The 25,542-nt window shown below is 35.7% G+C and overlaps 1 protein-coding gene across 2 annotated transcripts in view; it reads right to left on the bottom strand.

Moving 5' to 3' along the window:
* Window positions 1-25,542, bottom strand: part of LOC121738929 (peptide transporter family 1) — a 42,119-nt gene that overhangs the window by 15,490 nt on the left and 1,087 nt on the right. Inside the window, exon 1 of one of the 2 annotated variants that reach the window (XM_042131208.1) lies at window positions 16,490-16,638. The exons of the other annotated variant lie outside the window; for it this stretch is intronic. Coding sequence (XP_041987142.1) covers window positions 16,490-16,507 — 18 coding nt within the window. The 5' untranslated portion in view covers window positions 16,508-16,638. Of the gene's footprint in view, window positions 1-16,489; window positions 16,639-25,542 lie in introns of those variants that run through there. 2 annotated transcript variants of the gene reach the window in all.

Below are 25,542 nucleotides of genomic sequence, written 5' to 3' on the forward strand. Positions count from 1 at the left end.
AATATTTCAATTGTCAAAAATAACGAGGAAAATTGCGCTTGGAAGTTGTAAACTATTTATCTTTAGTTGTGTATCTAAGAATATGTGATGCCGGTTACTAACATTATTAGCCAAGCGGCGAGAAACGGCTTTTTTGGCTTATTATCATTACTAGCGATAAATAGCGGCTGGTAACAGCTTGTTACTTTTCTTTGATAATACCTAATCATATAAGTTCGTTTATTTTTTATGGTTTTTATTCTGATTTACTTACAATAGGATATATTAGTATGGATAGTATGGATATAAGTAAGTAATCAGTAGGTTAGTATAGATTAATCAATCCCATTGGCCATTACTAATTTATGATAAAACTAGATGACACCCGCAACTCCGTTGCGCCAAAATTCGTTGATCGCGCCGGAACCGTACATTTTTCCGGGATAAAAACTATCCTATGTCCTTTCTCGGAACTCAAAGTATTTCCATGTCAATTTTCAGCCAAATCGGTTCAGCGGTTCGAGCGTGAAGAGGTAACAGACAGACAGGCAAACAGACGCACTTTCGCATTTATAATATTAAACCTAGAAGTAGGTATAGATAAACAATTTATATTTCACTTAAGTACGTAATGTGCCACTGAACAAATAATTCACTCAACCACCACAAACCACAAACAAACACGTATATTTCCATTGAATTATTCCGGCGAAATATTCGACGGAAACATTCAAATGCGGGGTACGAATCTTTCCGCGGGGTGTTCCCCGCAATCGAATGTTTCCGTCGAATATTTCGCCGTGGCACTTGGCAGTCGGCGCGTGCGAAGCGGTGATAGCGGCCGGCGGGCGACGCTCTATGCGCGGCGGCGATCGATGATTGATGCAAAATACGATTTTTCAGCATAAATAAAAATTCATATTTTTTTTTATTAAATTCATTTTGAATAATTCAAATTTAAAGAAACTTTCCCAGAAGTATTCCGGAATTATTCGGAATTTTTCAGAAGTTTTGCAACTAACTTTTGCCACTAAACCTGAAAAATATACTGAGGGCCGCAAGAGCGAAGCTTACGGGGAAGTGGGCTAGATAAGATTCTAGCAGGGTAGGAACGGTCTAAGTCCTAAGAGATTGCATGTCCCAAAAAAAAAGAGTGAGGCGAGATGATTTACTAGATAAATCTCACAAGATATATCCTAAGATATCTTATAATCTCACAGTCAAACAAAATTCTTAAGTAAATAAAGTTCACACACAATATAATCAATTTATCATAGCATTTACATAAAATAGCACGTAATTTGCCAACAGTTATAAATATTAAATAAGCCTGCTTTTATCGTAGAAATAAAATTCAATAATATAATTTCGATAAAAATAAGTTAAGACAATTTAATGAAAGTAAAAACGAAATGCTAATTTTTGATTTGGGACTAATCTGGAATACATAATCTCAAAACATGATTAAATAGATGGTGGCGAACTGAGCCAGGGCCTCGCTGGCAAGCAAGCTCTAGTTAACTGCGAAGTTTACCGAACGATGCATGAGTTTCGGTTTTGGTTTCGGCTATATTTTGGCCGAAACTGGCCGAAACCGAAACCGAAACCGAAAGTTCGGTCGGTCACTACTTTTCAGCCAAATCATTTAATTATTTGATCATACGCGTATAAAAGTGCTATGTGGATCTAATTAAATATATAATATACTAGCTGTTGCCCGCGATTTCGTCCGCGTTGACTTCAGTTTATAGCGCGCGATGTCAACAAAATTGGTGTCAAAAGCTTTTATTAAAACAACTTTACCCATAAACTATTTATCATTGATAGGTAGGTTACGTCACTGCATAGATAAAGTACTGCCTTATTAAATAAATAACGTAAAAAAGAAATAACAATCGAAAAAAGATCGAAACCAGTATGTATGATGATACCACCTCTTATAGAACGGCTTTTGGGCAAGCATTAGCGCGATGTAAGAGACGCACGGCGCCACCTATTATGAATTTTTGGAACTAACTTAATTTAAACAAATTTACGCATTTTCTCCCCCTTACAACCCTTTTTTCAGTAAAAAAGTAGCCTATGTCCTTTCTCAGGCTTTAGACTATCTACATACAAATAGTATACAAAATTTCATTACAATCGGTTCGGTAGTTTTGGCGTGAAAGCGAGACAGACAGACAGACAGACAGACAGAGATACTTTCGCATTTATAATATTAGTATAGACTAGATGTAGATGACGCTAGCAACTCCGTTGCGCCAAAATTCGTTTATCACGCGGGAACCGTACATTTTTCCGGGATAAAAACTATCCTATGTCCTTTCTCGGGAGTCAAAGTATCTATATATACCATGCCAAATTTCAGCAAAATCGGTTCAGCGGTTCGCGCGTGAAGAGGTAACAGACAGACAGACAGATAGACAGACGGACAGACAGACAGACACACTTGCGCATTTATAATATTGGTATAGATTATCCGAAATGTAGCCAGCATTTACTAATATTTAAAAGTGGAAGTAGATAATGCAACCATTCTGAATTCGACATTAATTCGCCATTTTGAAAATGTTTGGTTAATATAGTATTCGGTAGGTGAATTTTATATCTTTAAACGAGCAATTCTAGCAATTCTTGTATGTATATATATATATATATATATATATATATATATATATATAATATACAGGGTGTAACAAAAATAAGTGATAATACTTTAGGGTGTGTATGTGTTCCTTGTAGAGAGTTCACTGTGAAAGTAGCAGCGCTGAAAGACCAAATTTTTTTTTCACTTTTGTATGGGGAAACTCGTGACGCTCGGGCCTTTGCCCATACAAAAGTGAAAAAAAAATTCGTCTTTCAGAGCTGCTACTTTCACAGTGAACTCTCTACAAGGAACACGTACACACCCTAAAGTATTATCACTTATTTTTGTTACACACTGTATATATATACTAAATTTCATGAAAATCGTTGGAGCCGATTCCGAGATTCCTTATATATATATATATATATATATCGGCTCCAACGATTTTCATGAAATTTAGTATATAGGGGGTTTCATTTTTAGAAAATGTCATTTTCTTCGAATACCGAGCAAAGCTCGGTCAAATAGCTAGTATAATATTATAAGTAAACCCCTCAATTTTTATTCTAGACAGCGAGAGCGTGACACGTAGCAAATCAATAAAATCGCGCAGCATTTCACTTGCGTCAAATTATACCTAACTGCTAAGTAGGTGTTATTATACATGCGCCCTGTATAATTCGTTTACAGGGAGTATAATTTAAGAGAATATAATACAAGGTATTAACGGAGAAAAGTGAAAATTCTAAGTCTCATTGGATAAGTCGACCGAGTGCTAATTTTCTACTTAATTGAAATGTAGAGTTTGGGTGAATACTGACCAAACCCCGTTAAACCACGTTTAACCTAACTTCGTTTAACACAACGCCGATATCTAGGTCTGCAGATGACACCGTTTCTAAAATAAATTACAGTAATAGTCCATCTATATTTAGGCATGTGTCAAATTCCATCTTTAACAATGTCCGCGACGGCGAACCGGCGCGAGGCAGTTTTTCCACTTGTCGGCCACCGCGGGCCAATTGAAGTTATTAGTTGTAAATTGGAGCCGAATCTGATCTGCGTAACGAGCGGTGATTAAAATGATTTATAAGTAAAGCCTTTGAGTTTACAATTGACGCACCGGCGGCACCGCCCACTGATGTAGGGATCTATCTTAAATTTTTAAGTTTTTGTACAATAAGACTGTTAAGGATTTTGAGATTAAAATTTCTGGTTTAATTAGACTATTGTAAATCCGACCCTTAGCAAAAAAGTCATACTTGGTTAGCCCCAAAAATACTACATTTTGTTTCTTTTACTTTGTGTACCTAATGAATGAGATATGATTTAGATTTAAGATGAACAATGTTTTCTGATAATCTTCGTGCTGGCAAGCGATGGATATGGGTGTAGTGGGGTGGGGAAAAAATGGAAAAAAATGTATGTTCGGCGACTTTTTTTTTTGCCCCACTCCACTACACCCACATTCACCGCCCACGGCCTGCCCGCACGCAGATAATTATCAGAAAAGGTTGTTCAGGGAAATAGCTAACGGAGTTTTGATACAGCTGAAGCCACAATCACATGTGACATGACCGCTACCTATACTGCTCTTAGTTGAAAAGTGAAGCCAAGCAAAAATGTTCGCTGCGTTAATTCATTATTTATTGATCCTTGTTTATATTGTTAAGAGGATACAACAGGGGCTAGAGAAATGAAAAAAAAGTACGTGAAATATCTATAGCTGTCTCCCTTACCTCAAGCCTATACCGCAGAACGCGATAGAGACAACTGCAGAAAATCCAGAAAATCGACGATTCGTTGTCCCCTGATTCCTTCTCCAAAACTTAACCGATTTAAGTACTTTTTTCATTAAAGATTAAAAAAGGCTTGAGCTGTGTTCCTATGTTTTGCTTTTTTTGTATAATCTAGCCAAATCTGTTTTCTGGACGTTTGAACACAGCAGAAAATCTGGCCATTTTTTTGGGTTTTTGAACGTTCATATCTTATTTAATAATTAAATTATGAAAAAAAGAAAACATAGGGACATTGTATTAGTGGCCGTAGATATTCAGGAAAAAAATTATAACTCTACTAGCATTATCCAGGGAGGAAACAGGGGACAACGTTTGTATGGAAAAAAGGGCGGTGTGGAATCCTCTTAATAAACATACTACTTTATTGTTTATCCTTCAGTTGTCGTAGTTTTTGCTGCAATTACTTACTTACAGCCTGCAGGAAAGTGCGCACAGCTGTTTTCCTTTGAGGTTTCCATACTTATCAACTACCGATTCAGTTTATGTAGCTGTCCCCATTGACACACATACATAATGGAGTTAACTTGTAAATAGTTAGTGTAATAAGCTACGTGTATAGATAGCGACCATAACTTTGCATGTTATTTCGCTTCATAAATTAATAGGTAATATTAAAGGTACTCATAGACAGTATAACTGATTTATGAACGCCTCCGTGGTCCAGTGGTTAAGAGCGTGGCTCTTGACCGAAGCAACTATTATCTATTCTGTGCTCGGAGGTCGTGGGTTCGATTCCCGCATTGGAAACATGTTATTTCCAAGTTAGGATTGTCCAGGCTGATCACCTGATTGTCTGACAAGTAAGACCATCCATGCGTCGGATGGGCATGTAAAAAGTCGGCCCTGCGCCTAATCTCTCACCAGTCGTGTCGTCTTCCGTCCCACTGGGCTATGAGACTAAAAGGACGCTATGTTTCAATTTTTTCGGAGCATTTTTTCCGAGGATTATTTTAAGGTATTTTAAACAATCCGATTGTTTTTTAATGTTCTTAAAATGATTATTATCTAAATGGCTAGATAGTACCTTATAGGGAATAAGTACTAGTCTACCAGTACTGGTTAACAAACGTCGAAGTAATCGTTGAACATACATAAAATAATCGGCCAAGTGCGAGTCGGACTCGCGCACGAAGGGTTCCGTACCGTTATAGAGGAAAAATAGGTGAAAAATTGTATTTTTGTATGGGAGCCCCCCTTATTTTTTATTTTATTTTAATATTATTCTTAAATATTGAAGTAGACATATAATTAAGGCCTTTGTGAAAATATCAAGTGCCTACCTGTTGCTATTATTGATATCGAGCAAATAAGGGCAAAAAAATCACGTTTGTTGTATGGGAGCCCCCTTTACATATTAATTTTAGTACCTGGATGACCGAGCTTTTCTCGGTATAGCAAACACTCATTGAATTCGTGTTACTTAACAACGCCATCTGCTGGAATAGCTTTAGCTGTTGTTGTGTCGTTAAAGCAATTAGTTGCTGACAAACTACGAACGTATTACCTCCTCCTTTTTGGAAGTCGTTTAAAAAGTAACAAAGATGAGAAAGAAATTGCTTACTTTTCGCTGCAGATGCTTCAATACATTAGTATATATTAAGTCTATGCTTCAATATCAAATATAGCGTCAGAATTGACAGACATGTCATCAATTTATGATCCACAATATCAATAAAGTCAAAGCAATAAAGTCAATCATGAATCATGATGGTCCATTGACATAAGAAACGGTCTTTGTGATGGTCAGTACCAAAGAATTACTTTCAACATTTAACAAATTACAAAGTTCATATTTTGCAAAAAGTATGAAAGAATTTTTCATCTCAGCGACAATCAAGATATTTTATTTACTCACTAAAATGGTTCCATTCATATACATTAATAACATTATGTAACAAGGTAAAAAAGAAAACTGAAAAAATTAGAGTAATTATGGCAAGGGTACCCGGTATTTTGAAGTTGTTGGACATTTAGCCTACGTTATAACTACAAGTCTAGGGCTTAGGCAATTCTCACATCTCAAGCAATCATAGGATAAAAAAAATACGATTATTAGCCGCAAACACAGAATATATAATGGTACTCCGCCGCATTCGGGCGGATTAACGTAAAACCCTTGAGAATGAAGATGACTTTATCCGCCAAACGTTTTTTAATCCATCGTTTTTAAAATCTATTGTTTGAATTACCCGTTGCGTTTTTAAGTGGGTTTATGCGCTAAACAAATTTTAACAACAATTTATATATAATATTCATTTCCGAAAAGCAACCTGTTGGCACTTGGCCACCAAACCATGAATTGTTTTTGTAGAGTCGCGGGCAAACCCCAAGGCCATACACATCCTACGACTACGTTGTGTGTGATCATTGACACTGGTTTGTATCTTTTCCTGCAACTAGAGGTATAAGTAGAATAAAATATTTATATTAGACTAGATGATTCCTGCAACTCAGACAGATAGACAAACAGACAGACAGACAGACACACTTTCGCATTTATAATATTAGTATGGAAGTATGGATGCGATGGCTACGTATGTTACCGTAGGTTTATATACCGACGATGACGACGACGATGTCGCGCAAAGAAGAATCTCGCAAGATAACTTTTCTACATAAAAAGTAGCATAATATTATTTATTACTATTATTATTATTATTATTTTATGAAATAAGGGGGCAAACGAGCAAACGGGTCACCTGATGGAAAGCAACTTCCGTCGCCCATAGACACTCGCAGCATCAGAAGAGCTGCAAGTGCGTTGCCGGCCTTTTAAGAGGGATGAGGGTAACAGGGGAGGGTAAGGAAAGAAGGAAAGGGAATAGAGGAGGGTAGAGAAGGGAAGGGAATAGTGTAGGGGATTGGGCCTCCGGTTTTATTTGCTCCGGTATTATTATGCTGCCTGGCTAACTCTATTAATTATTATTTGCTATAATAGTATATTAAGAGAGGCAATTCAATCTATTGTTTAAATAATGTTTTGTATGACTGCATTTTGGAGTGTTTAGAGATTAGATCATACAGCCCAGAGCCCTATTTTGTAATCTAACATGAAGCAAATCTTTATTGCTATCATCTGTACCTTTAATCACGTATTAAGATAAATATTTTGTTGACTCTAAAATATGGTAAAGGCTACGGACTAGTCGCTATTTTTTCTGTATTTCGTGCCCGATTCGACCTAGATAATTTAATTGTGCAACCATTCCTTTAAAGATTAGAGCGATAGATATTCTGCATGTCGCAATAATTATTACCACATCGAAAATAAAATTTAGAAATTGACGATATGATAACAACAAAAATACATTGATTTTATTTTATACTTAAGAATTGCTTCATAAACTGTAGTCTGTAGTAATTAAAATATGATTATTATGTCATAATAATAACAATTAACAACAGCAAAACTGTAACGACATAAGGCAGAAAGACGATAAAAAGTCATATTTAAGTTCAAAACAGATTATGTAACCCTCAGCGCATAACATTTAATATTACAAAATTTGTCATTAGTTTTGTTCTAGAAGATTTAACTGCGGACACATCTGATAATTTTAGTTATCACTTATCTGTTATCACAGACCGATTTCTTTAAGCCCGTCCGCACATTGTCCGAAATTTCTGATACGAAACATTTGAACGTAGGCCGGACCGCCACGGATAGACGGCATCTGACAACTCAACCGGACCGGACGTCAGATACAAAATATATGAGCAGGGTGCGTTCCGGCAGGCATCTGACATTATGTGTCAGATGACGTCGATCGGATTATGTAATTAATTATTATTATTTTGAATATTAAATATTTCCTGTTAATGCGGTGTTGCAATAATTAATAAAATGAAAACTCTATAACTGATTATTTTTGTGTGTGTTTTTATGCCTACTTCAAAATTTCTTGCCAGAAAATAATGAATCATAAAAGTGGGACCAATCGCCAGATGATAAAATGTTAAAAATTCATATCTGGTCATTGGGCCCACTGGGCCTAAAAACCTTGTGACGAAACACCAGAGTACTCGATCGGATGGCAGTTCATATGTTTCTGATCGGAAATTTCGGACAATTTGCGGCCGGCCTTAAACTCAAAAACCCTGTAAGCTCGCTTCCTGGATTTATACCCAGCATTTGTTATGGTTTCCTACATAAACCTATAATGCTGAAGACCAACAAAGAGTGCGAGAGAGAAGAAAATCCTTTATGGAATTATAACAAGATGAAAAGAGAGAGGCAGTCTAATAAAAATTGTAACAACTTTTATTTGACAGGTCGTCAAAAGTCGTCAATCGTTTTTATGCCCTTTCGGTATTTCCAATATATTGATCAATTTGTTTGTTATTTTTAATAAATATTATTATATTTAAAAAAGGTGACTAGTTATGTACTTGATTGCAGTGTAAATCATAAGAATAATCCTGAAAAATATACATTTCACAGGTAATTAATCTTCATGTCCTAATTGCTACGATGTGTTTATTTTTGCTCTATTCTGTCTTTAGCTCTCTATTTCAAATAAAATATTGTGAATCCTCCCTTTTACTTACATATTTTGCGTAACTAAAGGTACTATTGTTCTTATATTACACAAATTTTGAAGAAACATTTTTCATCAAATTTTTTTTACATATACGCTAGTTCAAATCAGAATCAAATTTATCGATATGCTTATCGATATTTTACAATAACATAAAACTAAAATAAAAATTATTTACCTTTATATTTATCACCTTAAACCCGGCCGCACACCATCCGAAATTGCAACTCTGTTCATACATTTTGTTGCAGACGCACTCTGTTCATACATTTTGTTGCAGACCCATCATACTAAAAGAATTTCTGACGTGTCAAAATGTATGAGCGGGGCGGGGCGTCCGAATTTTTGTTATCAGAAATTCGGATAATGTGCGGCCGGACTAAAAAGGACATATTATCTTATTTTAACTAATATAATATAGTATAGTATAATATAGCTAATATAATATAACTACTATACTATAGAGTGACTCTTAAACTAGAGGAAGGTTTATATTTATATATCATAATCATTTGTTTTACAGATTCCCTCAAGATCCTCTAATAAGAGGAAAATGGCTGAAATTAATTGGGCGTGTTGGTTGGAATCCCAAGAAGGTTATTAATCGAATGATTTTGAACGTTTTCTGGGACCATATGTTCCCATTTGAATATCAAGGAGTCACCTCGATTTCTCATGGTTTCCATCACCAGACCACCACTTTTGTGAACATGATACCTACTCGAAACAATACAATGTACAACAAAAGAAAATTTTGAAAATCGGTTCATAAACGGCGGAGTAATCGTTGAACATACATAAAAAATATATCCAGAGCCGAACGTCTAGACTAGAAGTTGGAAGTCGGTTAAAAATAATTGTAATAAAAAATATTATGATAATAAGAATAAAATATAATATACTAGTATAGTGTGTTGTTTACTTTCAACGTTTACTTTCAATGTAAGGGCTGATTTACCAGATAGATTTTACCTGAGTAATAAATAAGTTACTTTATAATGTGTTATGTGTATATTATTTGCCCCTATAAGAACCTCATGTCATAACATATCCGACGATTGTAAAATCATTCCAAAAGAAAATGTGTATCTACTTTTCAATCGTCACCTTTTTTTGCCAATTAAAATTTATGATACCTAATTTGAAATACAAATCTGTCAAAGTTGCATATTATTTATTTCTTATAGAAACTCAGGTAAAATAACTCGAACGGACTATCGATAACAAAATACTATACTACCGATAGTAAAATATATAAACTGTATCACTAGCACACGCACACATTGACAGATCGAAAATGGTCACGCATTTTCGGGTTGTCAGGTGGTCTATACGCCAGTATATATTAAGTCTATGGTTTCCTATGACAGCTAGTGGACTAAGGCACTAACCTAAGTGAGGCTGGTGTTCTAATGACTAATACTTTTTAACCGACTTCCAAAAAACAAGGAGGTTATATGTTCGGCTGTGGATATTTTTTTTATCGTTACGGCAGTAAAATATTTTGCAAGGTGGAAAAAGTCTGATGAATATTATCTGAAATGTGTAGTGACTAGTGAGTAATGAACTAATGACTAGTGAGACAGGGACCCATTTCCTAGTCTTTTTAATATCTATCTCAATGATCTGATTATTTTTTGCGATAGTACTGAGCCCTAGGGATGGTGTCGAATGACCGAATGATCTATTATGGTCTAAATATTTGTTATATTTAAATGACTTATTTATATTAAGTACATAATATTGAGTTTCAAATTATAATATTATGTTGTCAGAAAAGATTTAATGCACACATTGGTTCATGTACAAAAATTATAACAGATATCATTCAACCTACATCTATGTTCATATAGAACAGACTGTATAAACAATTATAATTATTGCCCATGAGGAATTAATTGTTGTGGTCACGCAAAGAAGATGTATGACCAATTACTAATTAGACACTTTTATGTCATTATGTATTCTATGTAGAGTGTACAGACGAATGCTCAAGGAAAAACTTCTCTTCGCTTGATAAACTTGCTTTTCATTGTTTGGAGCGAGCAGTGCAGCGATGTCAAGGCGAGCAGTTTACTTCAAATGAGACAATACGAAGGTTATCTAAAGCCCATCACAGTAATATACAATCTTTAGATTCAACTGGGATTTAGAACCATTTACAGATTCTAACATACGGTCGGTAAATCCATACTTCCATACTAATATTATAAATACGAAAGTGTGTCTGTCCGTACGTCTGTATGTCTGTTACCTCTTCAAGCCCAAACCGCTCAACCGATTTTGATGAAATTTGGTATGGAGATTTAAGGAAAATCGGAGGCTTTGAGTCCTGGAAAGGACATAGCATACGTTGTACCGGAAATATTAATAATGTACGGTTCCCGTGCGACAAACACGGTTGCAGTCATCACCTAGTTTTCAATAAAGATAACTGCTTTTGCAGAATAAATAAATAAATAAAACATCTTTTTATTCAAAATGGGTATCATGAAGTTTTTGAAAGTCGAACGAAAAAACTACGTTGCCTACCACCGGTTCGGGAACTACCCCGCCGAGAAGAACCGGCATAAGAAACTCGCACGGGGCAATCTTTTAAGTACTAAAAAAATGGAAAATTACAATGTTATGGCTTACAGAAGTAAAACCGACTAAAGGATGACTAGTGACAAACAGTTCAAAGAAAAATACTCTTGTAATAACGAAACTACGGAACCCTTTTTTGGAATTTGGGTCAGACACGCTTGACTGGTGATTATAATGCGTCTCGGTAATCAGGCCGTTTTTTACTAAAATTCCTCAGAAAAACTAGCAGACTGTCCACTTCACCCAATTTCAGAGATACTCACCTCGAAATCATTAAGATTAATTAGTTTTTAATAAATTTTGGAAAGTGATTTTATATGAAAGGAACTGATTTCACTTGAAGTTTTGACGATCACAGATTTAATAATTATTATTTATTGGTAACTAATTAGGCCAGGGTGACCTGCGGGCTGCGGCCTGCGACTGAACCATCCTCGTAGAAATCTAACTTCCTTTTACATAAGTACTAACCATTACTCAATAGAATTTAAATAGATATAGAAATCCAGAACTTAGCAAAGGAAGGAAGGAATAATTTTTCATGTTTTCTTTGTAAACGTATCTTTGATTTTATTATAAAGTTGGTATCTACCATCTACCAGCTGTGAAATTGTTAGGTATGTATAATATGCAGATGGCTAACCCACACTATTTGGACGGGCTATGTCAAAACCCTGCCGACAGATCGCAGATCACAACTAACATTCTAATGTTTTGATTTAACATAACCGAAATCCGAATCAAAAAGCATAGTTCTACCTTCCTATGAATCAATTTAACTGATAGTAGATACTCGTTTGTCCTAATTTATTATGATTTTTTGGTAGCCAACAGACATAAGAAAAAGTGTTTACTAACTGGTAATTGCATCAATCGCCGAACTTAGTTTTCGACTAGGAGCTGACAACCAAATCGGTCATGGGGCTTCAGCTGTAAACTACTTCCCTGAACAACATTTTCTGAAAATCGTGCTGGGCGCTGGCCTGGCAGGCAGGCCGTGGGCGGTGGGTGTGGGTGTACTAATAACTATTAATTATTATTATTAAATACATACTAACTAGTCTCGCGTCTGAAAAAAGCCAACACAGCTGAAGTGCTGAACCCTCATGAAAATAATAATAATGTTTCTACTTTTAATTATTAACGATGGCAACCCCTTCTCACCACGCAATCGATTAAAAAAAATTTGGGTGCACAAAAAGTACAGAGCAACTGTTTGAAAAAAAAAGTCGCTGAACATACTTTTTTTTCAATTTTTTTCCCCACCCCACTACACCCACACCCACCGCCCACGGCCTGCCAGCACGCAAATTATCAAAACTGGTTGTTCAGGGAAGTAGCTAACGGAGTTTTTAATACAGCTGAAGCCACATAACCGATTTGGTCGTTAGCTCTCCGTCGATTTGAATTGTACGATAAGATAGAACAATATATGTGTCAACAACTTTGTAGACCACTTACAGAATATATTATCATAAAGGCATCAAGTCTTCTTGATAGATACTTGCAAGGCTGATAATACTTTACGATGTGTACGTGTTCCTTGTAGAGAGTTCACTGTGATAGTAGCAGCACTGAAAGACGAATTTTTTTCTCAATTTTATATGGGGAAACTCATGAGACGTGACTCTGGGGCGCTTGCCCATACATTTATTTTCACAGTGAACTCTCTACAAGGAATGTGAGTTGTGACACACCCTTAAGAGCTCACCTGACTCTAAAAATCAAACATCGTCCTTCTCTCTTCACACTCACGCCCGTCTTTCATATGCCAGGTGAAAAAGGCACTTATTTGAATAAAATACGAACTATAATGATTATGAAAAAAGTGTTTTGAGCAAATTTAGGTTTTATCAATACCTTTTTAGATATTAAAAAATATTAAAGAAAAGACAGCAAACTTCGAAGATCCAAGCAAAAATGTGTCTAAAACAAGGTTTTTTGTAAAAAAGAAACTATCAAGCATTTTTTGAGTAATCGTGTTTTCGTCTTGAGTATTTATGAACTGAAGTTACTTGTGTCAAAAAATCTGTTTTCTAGACCTTACAGATTTTGAGATCTAGGTTAAAGTATGTAGTCAAGTTAGGGTCATATGGGCTCTTAAGTATTATCACTTAGTGTCGTTACCACATCGTTACACTCTGTATAAAGCATGCACACAAAATCGCCAAATATAGCTGAAGCTAGTCTAGCTTTAGTCAAGTAACTATTAATAATTGTTTTTATAATTAACCGTGAGAACTGCGATATCTGGTTGCGTTAATGATGCTTTCAGCACAACATTAACGAGATAATTTCTAATCGTGCCGGCGAATAATTTTGCACATATTTTGGTTAATTATTTTCTTCTTGTTAAAATTGTATCGACAACCGTTGCACGCAATGCTTTCATAAACCAGTATGTAATTTGTAAATATTAAAAGCTATGGTACACGTCTTTTTCTTGTCATATGCGGATTTTGATTTTAATGAAAAACTGCAGTGTTATAAACACGGCAGTTTTGCATAAAAAGAAATAAAACGATAAATAAATAAAACGTTTGAGTTTTTGAGGATTTGAAGAAAGGAAAATGGGAAAGATTTGGGGCTCGTGGGTATTTCTCTCATAACCTTGACTTTATTACGACAATGTATTACAACTATTGAGATAATGTTATATACCTAGATATTAGATATGCAAACAGTTGACATGTGGATCAAAAGATTATTACATCTATATTTTTATCTTTTTGCATCATTTTGCAATTATACGTTATTTTATTAAAAGCGCTGTATTGACGTTTTCATTTTAAAAGGAAAATAATTAGTGAGGATAAAATATTATTGACAAAACTTTTTAACGACCAGATAAATAACTAAAACACCCCAATATCTTTGCAGTTCTTCACAGATCACAGCACCTACACTAAATCGTTTTTTCTCTACTTTATTATTTTACATTTCCAATTACATTTTTTGTTACCGGTAAAATAACCAAAAAGGTCATAGACCCTGGGGTTAAAAATTCTAGAAAATAGTTAAGATTAAATACACCATCCTTGATCATACCGAGTATGATAATTTTTACACACCTTTTAAATAAATTAGGCACATTTCAAGTCATTAAATTCGTACAAGGTTAGCGAGTAGTACGGTTACTTTGTATCCAAATCAAGTTTTACTTTTGCAAACACATAATATTGGCAATTTTATGGAAGCGAGTGTGTTGTTGTAATTTTATGTAATGGATACCATATTTAGGTATGGTAAGGATAAATATTTGCAAGCTTATTTTCGTGTTCATCATTATTATTTAGGTCACAAAACATATTTTATAGTTTATCCCGATAAATCAGCAGAGATCGAATTTTCCAAACATTTTACGTAACAGTGTGCAATGATTTTTAAAATGTGTGGACTTAGCTACGGCTTGCTAGGGCCTGGGGCTCGAAATAATGTGCTTTAGCAAATACGTAGGTACCCTAAGGATATCCGGTAGTCCCAAATACTAAATGATTTCGCCGTTCGGCATGACAACAAAATCAAAATTGCTGATTTAGAGCTGCTAAGCTCTAGATCTGCAATTTTGATTTTGTCAGAATAGATAATAGTACAATCAGAATATATATAAGTCTAAATATGCAATTTTGTCATAGTACAAGTCCCGAACATTTTTAAGTTGAAGTTATCAACGACAAATTGCGTTGATTTGTCCAATTGTTCACTACAAATAACGGGGATGGATAAAATGCTGATGCAATTTTATGTTCGTTGTACAATGTAAGCGTCTTGTTGGTTTCTCAGTCCCCACTCTGCCGACCTACGTTATTTATCTACACTTTCATTCATAACATTTAAGTACACATTGGAAACACGGACGCTCGCTTGCAAATCGCGAGTGTGCGTACTACCTTAAACGGCAGTTTCTTCAATGCTCATCAGTCATTTTTTTTGGAGAGGACAAAGAGAGATGTTCCCTAGTCCGAAATCTGAAGTCTGAGCTACTTTCAAGCTTTGGGGATACCCAACAGGACTCTAGGGTGTCGCAGAACCCAGTTTGGAAGTCCCTGTTGAAATTCAAAGAAAACATTCTGAAGTGGTTCTACTACAGATACCAACTATTACTACCTAGTACCACAATAGACATCTAGTACCTACCATATTAGGCCCCGTCCGCACTGCGAATTATCAGCGCGCGGTAATCATTCTTCTCGCGATTTTTTTAAATATAAGTAGGTACTTAATATTATTCATCGGCATTCTTACAAGATATAATGTATGTTACAGAATTGCGAGAATAAATCCGCGCGGTTAAAATTCGCAGTGCGGACAGGTCCTAAAACATTTTGGTAATTACCTAGTGCTCTACAGCTAATGTCTACCTTGTAAGAAATTCGGCATTTGGTAGACATGGTAAAAATTAAAATGTTTACTATTTACCAGTAAGTAAGTTATTTCATTAGCTGAATTTGACACTTCGTAAATTGATCCAATATAATAATAATTATACACAGGATTAAGATTTCATTACGTTCGCGGTAGTAGTTGGTACTACTAATATAATTATATTCTGTGGTAGTAGGTAGTGAATTAGTGAATGAGAAAATTATCAAATCAAGACACAAGGAAGATAGTAGTGTTTGCTAATGAATATGTCGAATTATCTCGAGTGTAAATAATTAAGAATTAAGTATATGAAAATGAGAGAACACGATTAAAAAGCTAAAATATCGCCAATAATAATTATCTATAGCTGAACCAGAAACAGCGCAACACTTTGTTGATGTCATAACTTTACTCACTCATTACGGAACAAATTGATCTTTATACAAGGATAGGTACTTACATAGAAATATTTGACGACGAAGAAATAAATTCGGGAAACTAACTATTAAAATGTAATAAAAACGTAGTTTAAAGCAAATTATTATAAACAACCATTCGCCTGCGCAGCATTGAAATAGAAAATAGTACGAGCGAAAATAAAATAGTGCATGCATTGGATACATTTTAACACCTACCGCTTCCTTGGTCTCCATTTTTGCTGACGGGATTAAATTTCTTTAAAAAAATACGTTTATTTTCTTTTGTCGGCCAGGCGTAACATCACAGGCTGCGGTGCGCGTGCGCGTGAGCGGAGCAGCGGCGCGCAAACTACTGATTTTAGATTTGTAATTTACCGACGGAACGTTTATTTGAATCAACTTTAGACAACTCACGACGGCGCGGCACGACTCGAAAGCGATCAAACGAGACGGTCGCGGTGTCGTATAGATACATAAATAATACCTATGTAAGTACTATGAATTATGATAAAATGCCTAATTACTACTTCATAGTAAGTAGGTATATTTAGTGAAGTTGATTCCTATGGTGGTACCATAAAGTTAATATACCTAGCGGAATAAAGCAACAATCTCGAGCATATCTCGAGCTGTCAAACGAAACCAAAATTGGTTTTCATCTGTGTGAAAAATATGTGTACGTATACACTTACACAAGCATGAATTTGACATAACCCAACCAAACGTTGGTCCATCAATTACTGCCTAGGAATCAATTTCATCGATAGTACATGACGTGTTGTATTATGTATAGTATATTCATTACACTATAGTCTATGCTATATATCCAAATATTCTGTGTCACAAGTCACAACTGTTAGCGTAAGAGATTCCTGGGTGCTTTCCTGGGTGAAAAGCACTCTCTAATCTGCATGCATTTTAATCGTTTCAGCTGTTTAAGGTGACGCCTTGATAATTTGGCTGCAGCGATATCGATTTTTCTCGACTAAAGCTAAGAAATTAAAGTTCATTGTCAGTATTCATCATGTCGTTATCTGTGAATTACCCATAGCATAACACGATTGGTCAACTTTTATAACACAGAATAATTAATCAAAAAGACCTCTATAAAAACAGGGTTTCTAATTTTGCCATCAGAGGAGAGTGATTTAAGCTTCCAAAATTTGTACATGGATTAGTTCAAGCATACACTATACTTTGCCCATAGCTTACATATATGAAATATTTATTTATTTATTTATAAATTCTTTAATCTCTAATAACAGAACAAGAAGTACACAAAGCAATACTGAGTTTAATATTTAATAAAAGCCCTGGGGAAGACGGTATCACTTCGGAAGCCTTAAAAATTGGCGAGAAAATTGTCCTACCACACTTGCGCCAACTCTTTAACTGCATTTTAAAAACCGGCATTTTTCCAAACCAATTCTGCGATTCCAGCATTATACTTCTGTATAAAAAAGGGGACAAGTCTGACATTTCCAACTATAGGCCTATAAGTTTGATATCACACGTATACAAAATTTTTATCGAAATTATTCAAAATCGCATTGATTATCATTTAGATCTCCACCAACCACCTGAACAAGCTGGCTTTCGGCCAGGCTTCTTAACAACCGATCATATCCACACCGTAAACCAAACAATAGAAAAATGTAATGAATTCAATTTGCCCTTATATGTAGCGTTTATCGATTTTAATAAAGCATTCGACAGTATATTCTATGATAATATTTTTTCGGCCCTCGATAATCAGAATATCGAACCGCCTTACATAGAATTACTCAAAATAATTTATCAACATAGTTTAGCGGCCGTGAAACTAGAAATCACAGGCCGGAAATTTAAAGTTGAGCGGGGTGTTATTAAGCAAGGTGACCCTATATCTCCACGTCTTTTCACAAGCGCCTTAGAAGAGGTTTTCAAGAAAGTCTCGATGGATTGGGGAGACAAGGGGATCGTTATAGACTCGAAAAGGCTCACAAACCTCCGCTTCGCTGACGACATCGTTTTGTTTGTTACGTCAGCTCAGAACCTACAAGTCTATGCTACAAGAGTCAAGACCTAAGCACGGCGAGCCTCGAGGCGGGACTTCAGATGAATCGGTCAAAGACCAAAATCATGACTAATAGGCAATAGCACGAAACGTGGGGTCGAGGTAGATGGGTATGCTATGCATTATGTCGACGAGTACGTATATTTGGGTAAAATAACATTTTTTAATAATAGATGTAGGACAAGGAAATAAACCAAAGAATTGAGAAGGCGTGGAAAAGCTTTTGGTCCATGAAAGAACTCATGAAAGGGGATCTTCCACTGTGCCTCAAACGTAAACTCGTCGATATGTGCATCTTGCCCATCCTAACCTACGGTGCTCAGTCTTGGTCCTTGACCGACTTACAGAAGTCCCGGCTCGGAGTTTGTCAACGAGCTATGGAGCGCAGCATCTTAGGTGTCAAAAGGATGGATCGTATCCGAAACATTACTCTGCGCTCCAAAACGAGGCTTATGGACGTGGGCAGGAAAGCGGCTGGCTTAAAATGGAACTGGGCAGGACACGTCGCCCGCATGCACCCGGACAGATGGGCGCGTCTAGTTACGGAGTGGCAACCGAACGGTCGGCGAAACAGGGTCAGACCCAAGAAAAGGTGGCGCGACGAGCTAGACGCTGCAGACAAAGAGTGGCAAAATACAGCGAAGAATAGAGACACGTGGAAAGAGGCAGGGGAGGCCTTTGCCCAGCAGTGGGACACTAACGGCTGTTAATAATAATAATAAATAATAAATTCTATTTTTGCATTATAAACAATATAAAATAACAAAAACAACATTAGGCAAGGAACATAGCAAATAGGCTGGCCCCGGGCAATAAAGGCGTAATATCAAAAATAGTTTTGTTCAGGAGAGACAAAATAAGCTATTTTGTTTATAGTGCAGCGTACAGTCAGAGTAGACAGAATGATAGACTTAGAACTGATGTTGAAATTTTTAAATTTGACGTATTATGACGAAAATCGCCGCTAGGGTTGTTAACTTGTTACCTACGAATTTAAAACTATGACATATTCGCTGGACATGTGATTAAAATTGACAGAATTTAATTTTGAAATATTTATGTTAAATATTTAAAAACAAATTATATCAGCCAGCGCGAGGTACATTCCGTTCATAATCCTAGTGAAACCCGACGAATTTGACAGATATTGAAACCTGTCCGTTTCTTTGCAGTCGAACTACTGGTAGTTATGTCTATTGTGGTACAGTGGTCCAAAACAAATGTGTGATGTCTCATATGAAAGTTATTTTTTTTACCTATCAAAATAATTGTAATAGTATAAAAAATTATTGAAATAATTGAATACAACTAATAAGCGATATTGTTTCAATTGTAACATTGTTTATTGACTATATAAAAATACCAAACCGCTTCAGATTTACGGCTGTAAGAACATAATACGACGTATTTTTCGCTTTAGATTTCGAGTGTACCAGCCGATTACTCCGTTCTTACAGCGAAAGCTTAGTTGTATCGCATCTTCACCGGTTTTTTTAGTTATGTTTCATAGAGTAATGCATGAATACAGTTTTAGTCGTAAGAGAATTTTCGATTCAATAAAGCTTTTGTCATTTATTATATCCAAAATATTATTTTAAAAATATGAAATAAATAGGGGCGATAGACTAATACTCAGAGAATCCAAAAATCAAATAACATTAAAAAGGGCGTAACCGGCGTTTACCGCTTTGTTGCCCGGGGCCAGCGAATTTATTATATTTATGGTTTTTAAATTACGCGACAAAACCATTTTGTCGCTAATCGCTTACGCCCTTTCCATTTCTTCCTGTTCCATATCTTGTTTTCTATGAGAAGCCGGGCGGGCCTAGAAAAGTGGAATGGAGTAGAAAAGTGTAGCAAGATCGGCATATTAGAAGTTACGATGTAGCTGAAGAACTGGGGATTGACCACAAAACAGTTTTGGCGCATTTGAAAAAAGCTGGGTACACAAAAAAGCTCGATATTTGGGTATCTCATGAGCTCACTGAAAGAAACCTAATGAATCGTGTACTCATTTGTGATTCTTTATTACGACGTAATGAAATCGAACCATTTTTGAAGAAGCTGATAACTGGTGATGAAAAGTGGGTCACGTACGACAAGAACGTGCGAAAAAGATCGTGGTCAAAGGCCGGTCAGCTTCACAGACTGTGGCAAAACCCGGGTTAACGCACGCAGAAGGTGATGCTGTGTGTGTGGTGGGATTGGAATTTGGAAGGGCATTATTCATTATGAGCTGTTACCGCCAGGATAATTCAACCAGATAAACCCTGATTGTCCAGCACTGAGCAGGCTGATGATGATGAATTATAGCTAAGAATACTCTCAATCATGTCAGCTTTCAAACAAAAAAAACTAGATCAAAATCGGTCCACCCGTTTGGATGCTACAGATTTGGATGCACACACACAGACAAACAGACAGACAGATAGACACGTCAAACTTATAACACCCCTCTTTTATGTCGGGGGTTAAACAGACACGTCAAACTTATAACACTCCTCTTTTTTCGGTTCGGTCGGGGGTTAAAAAATAAAAAGTCGGATAGTTGGCGCTTTTTGCCGACTAGTCGCCGACTACAAAAGTGGCCGGATAGTCGGCTTTATCTCTAATAATAATGCTATTTTATGAGCAACTAATTGCTTTAACGACACAACAACAGCTAAAGCTATTCCAGCAGATGGCGTTGTTAAGTAACACGAAGTCAATGAGTGTTTGCTATACCGAGCAAAGCTCGGTCATCCAGGTACTATCAATTTATACCAGAATGATAAGAGCATCTTCGATGATAATAATTGACAGGTGATAAACGTACGTATTATACCAGATACTGTTTGTGTTCGGTCATCGGTGTTTTATGTTTCTAATCGACTAGATTTCACAACAACATGACCTTGAAATATTTTCATCCATAAGATGTGGTGCTCGAAAGGTGTTCTGTCCACTACGGTGGAAACTTCAAGGTGGGTAATCAAAACTTTTTTATGGTTTAGAATTTGGATTATACGCCCCTTTAAGTCGAGCATACTAGCTGTCCCGGTAAATGTTGTTTTGCCTGTTTTCCTGCTTTTCTCTTGAAGTTTTTTTCTGATTTTTTTTTTCTATAAGAACTCAGTAGAGTTAGTTCAACCTTGTATGGGAATCTGAAATTAATTAGTCAGTCATTTTTTGCACCTATGTTTAGGGGAGGTCATGAATAGCTTAAATTAAAAAAGATACCAGTTTTAAGCTTAGTGTATTATCAAATTTAGAATGCCAGAACCCTGTTGCGAATTCTTAAGGTCATATTGCTGATGTCTCAAATCTTCAAAGTTCGAATACAGTTCCTCTAATTTTAGTCCTTCAGTAAATGGTACCTATTTCGTTGGCCTTGACTTTACATTTCATTTTTTCCAATTTTCGTCCGGCACACTTTTTTCATTTCGTCTCAATACCTCCAAGTCGCTGTTTTTTTTGTTCGCGGCCAATATAGTACATTATCTTTTACCCACGTACTTGGTACGAGGGATATTACCTAATTCGGAAGAGCCTTCTCTTGTCAACACAATGCAATATGGCATTTTGATTTTTGACCGACAAAGTTTTAGAAACTGTGAACAGAAAATCAAGGAGAGACCATTTTGAAAATGCAGTAACTTTGTGACTACTTTCCGTAGCATGTCACATGTCACATGTCCGTAACATTCCCACACAATGTCGATAGTTATCGTAACTTTGTCACTAGTTGTGCCGAGAAAAATTTTCACATAACATAATTTATATTTTTTGTGATCGATTGTACCTACGGTTTGTTGCTGCCATAAACTTATAATATGGTTGCTGCTAATAATTAGTTCGCTATTCAATATTCAAGTTTATTATTGAATTAGATACTTATAAGCTTTTCAGAATACAAAATAAATTTATTATAACAACAATGTATTTTCGTAGGAATGGTTAAAAAAGGATAATGCAACGTTTTAACATAAATAATTAAGGGGGCGCTCCCATATAAAAAAACACAATCTTTTCCTTATTATACGAGACGTGTAGCAAGCACATCGGAGCGCGAAAAATAAATTGCTATGACAAATTATTAGGCGCCTACTTTAAACAGCATACCGTGGAAATTCCGAATTCGTCAGTCAGCGGTCGAGTTACAAAGGCGAGCCCGTCTATTTTATTGTAAAGTTATAATTAAAGAATAATTAAATGCGACGGGACGCAAGGATAGTGAATAGATTACTAGTCTTACCGAAATACAGAAGACATTTTTTTTGGATCAGAGTTGACTACGTGCTCGGTGCTAGCGTGCGTGGCAAAGCCTGAAACATTTGGCCGCAAAAAAGGAACCTTTAATATTATGGCGTTAGACGTAGGTTTTACTTATTAGCCATATCATATAGCCCGGTAGAGTTATTTCAGCCTTGTATGGGAATCTGAAATTAATTAGTCAGTCATTTTTTTGCACCTATGTTTAGGGGAGGTCATGAATAGCTTAAATTAAAAAACTCGACCAAATCCGACGTGTGCGTGTACGTTAGCCGCCATATTGGTTTGAAGATCAAATCTTTTTTTAAGACATATTATCACCTTTATTTTCAATTTTTTTACGAAAATGATAAGTTCTGTTGTAAATTTAATTTTCTACATTTTGTGTTCTTATAATTTTCATTGTAAAATAAATATTTACGGAGATAAAGGCAAAAAACAAGTCAAAGTATAATTTCGCGTAAATAAGTAATCCCATCAAAAACATCCTGTAAAAAAACCAAGTCTCGCAACTCAGTTTTTATACCGTAAAAATTTATGAGATCCATGCAAAACCAAGTCGGTTAATTTATCCAGTCCCTACCTACCTAGGGGACCTTCTGTCTCAAGTTAGTACGTAAGTTATTATCATATCAATATTAAAAATCTTTTACGTTTTAAATAAATAGATCGACTTGGACATCGCATGAAAACACAATGTATCTTACAATTTATACATAATTATTATATTAGATGGTTAATTAGGTTTTCCCTTAATTAAGACATTAAACACTAGCTAGATATCTCTCTACTGACGATAAACCGGAGATATTGATGGTACGGGTACATTGATTCATAAACCGCAAATGTAACTTTGTAGTCTTATACATTTGTATGGGATTACAAAGTTATTTACGAAGTTAGTGTATCTAGAAAACTGGACAGAAATTTTGAAATATTTGAATTTTTCCTTTATTTAGACACTAAACACTAATTATATTCTAAGTTTGAAGGTTCTATGTCTGAAGGTTCTAGAAGTGCCTTAGACTTTTGGTGATCGGTCAGTCAGTCAGTCAGTCATTCAGTCAGTGACAAAATTAAAAAACTTTAACAAGTTACAGCTCTTAAACTACTCGTTCAAATTGAATAAAAATTTAAATATACCGTGTTTATACAATTCTTGCTTAACAACAAAAAATTCAGTCTTGTTGGTTTATCCACAATGAAGTTATAGGGGGTCAAAAAGAGCCTGAATTGGTTCGAGAAAAGGATGATACGGCCGTGCCGCTTTTTTGCTCGACTTGGCGGGGGCACTGCCGTGCCCCCAGATAACCACTACGAATGATAACTATTCACATTATGTTACTGTAAGCGAAATTGTGGTAAATGCTTGCAGTTATCTAAGCGATTGTGCAATTTCCAAACTTTTATCTTTAAAGGTTCAGGAGTTCTTTTCAGTGTCGCTGAGTCCAGGGACACCTTCGTATGAAATCACACTTATTTGTAACATATTACTTATGTATAAGTTACTTACTAGAAACAACTTCTTAACCACTATGTGTGTTTTAATAAATTTCAAGGATTTACCTCGATTGCTCATAGATCCCATCATCAGATCACCACTTTCGTAATTGTTACACAAAATTTAGATTATATCCTATACAACAACACAAGAATTTAAAAAATCCGTCCACAAACAGCGAAACAATTATCAAAAACATCAGCTCATATGCAAAATATCACAACAAGTACCACTAATTGGGTCATAATGTGATGATGATAATTTATCAAATTGATATATTGGCTTATGCTTTCAGTGGTTTAAACAACGGCAAAATCCCCGAACCTGTAGGTACCTATCTATAAGGATTCAAAAGTTCTGTTGGGTACCTTTGATCCAGGGTATATATAACCTGGTGTGAAGTCTTACTTTTTGGTAGCATGTGCCTCGAATACTGCAGAAAAAATTGAAATCACCATAATATGTTTCCATACAAACTTCAAGGAGTCCCCTTGATTACTCAAGGTTCCCATCATCAGATCACCACTTTTGTGAACATGGTACCAAATACGAGTTAAACCCAAAAATACAACGCAAAAAGAATTTTGAAAATCGGACCACAAACGGCTGAGTAATCTTCGAACATACAAAAAAAGACACATACAGCCGAACGTATTACCTCCTCCTTTTTGGAAGTCAGTCAAAAAAGGGATTCTAATTTTGCCAACAGAAGAGAGTGATTTAAGCTTCCAAATTTTTTACATAAATCGGTTCAAGCCAAAGAATTCTTTGGTTCAAGCATACACTTTAATTTGCCCATAGCTTGCTTATATGAAATATATTTGTGGTTTTTAAATTACGCGACAAAAACAATTTTGTCGCTTACGCCCTTTCCATTTCTTGCTGTTCCATTTCTTGTTTCCAATGAGAGGCCGGCCCGGCCTCTCATAAAAAACAAGCAATCTTAAACATATCCAACACGGTTTTTTAGGGTTCCGTAGCCAAATGGCAAAAAACGGAACCCTTATAGATTCGTCATGTCTGTCTGTCCATCCGTAGGTCACAGCCACCTTTCTCCGAAACTGTAAGAGCTATGCTATTGAAAATTGGTAAGTAGATGTAGTCTGTGAACCGCATTAAGGTTAACCGCAAAAATTTAGGGGTAGGGTAGGTACAACTGAAACAAAAAAAAAATTTCATCTATTGATAGGTCTTTAAAATCATATTAAGGTTTCTAATATAATTTTTTTTTAACCTGAATAGTTTGCGAGATAGACTCTTCCTAACTTCTAAAGTAGGGGCATGATAATTCTTAAAAAAATATATGATGTACATTACTATAAAAACTACCAACGAAAATTGGTTTGAACGAGATCTAGCAAGTAGTTTTTTTTTTATACTTACGTCATAAATGGTAAATCTTAAATAAACTTTCATTAAATCAACTGAAACATAAAAATAAATCAAAACCCTTTTAATTTC

This window comes from Aricia agestis, chromosome Z, assembly GCF_905147365.1.
Source record: "Aricia agestis chromosome Z, ilAriAges1.1, whole genome shotgun sequence".
NCBI classification, from domain to species: domain Eukaryota; kingdom Metazoa; phylum Arthropoda; class Insecta; order Lepidoptera; family Lycaenidae; genus Aricia; species Aricia agestis.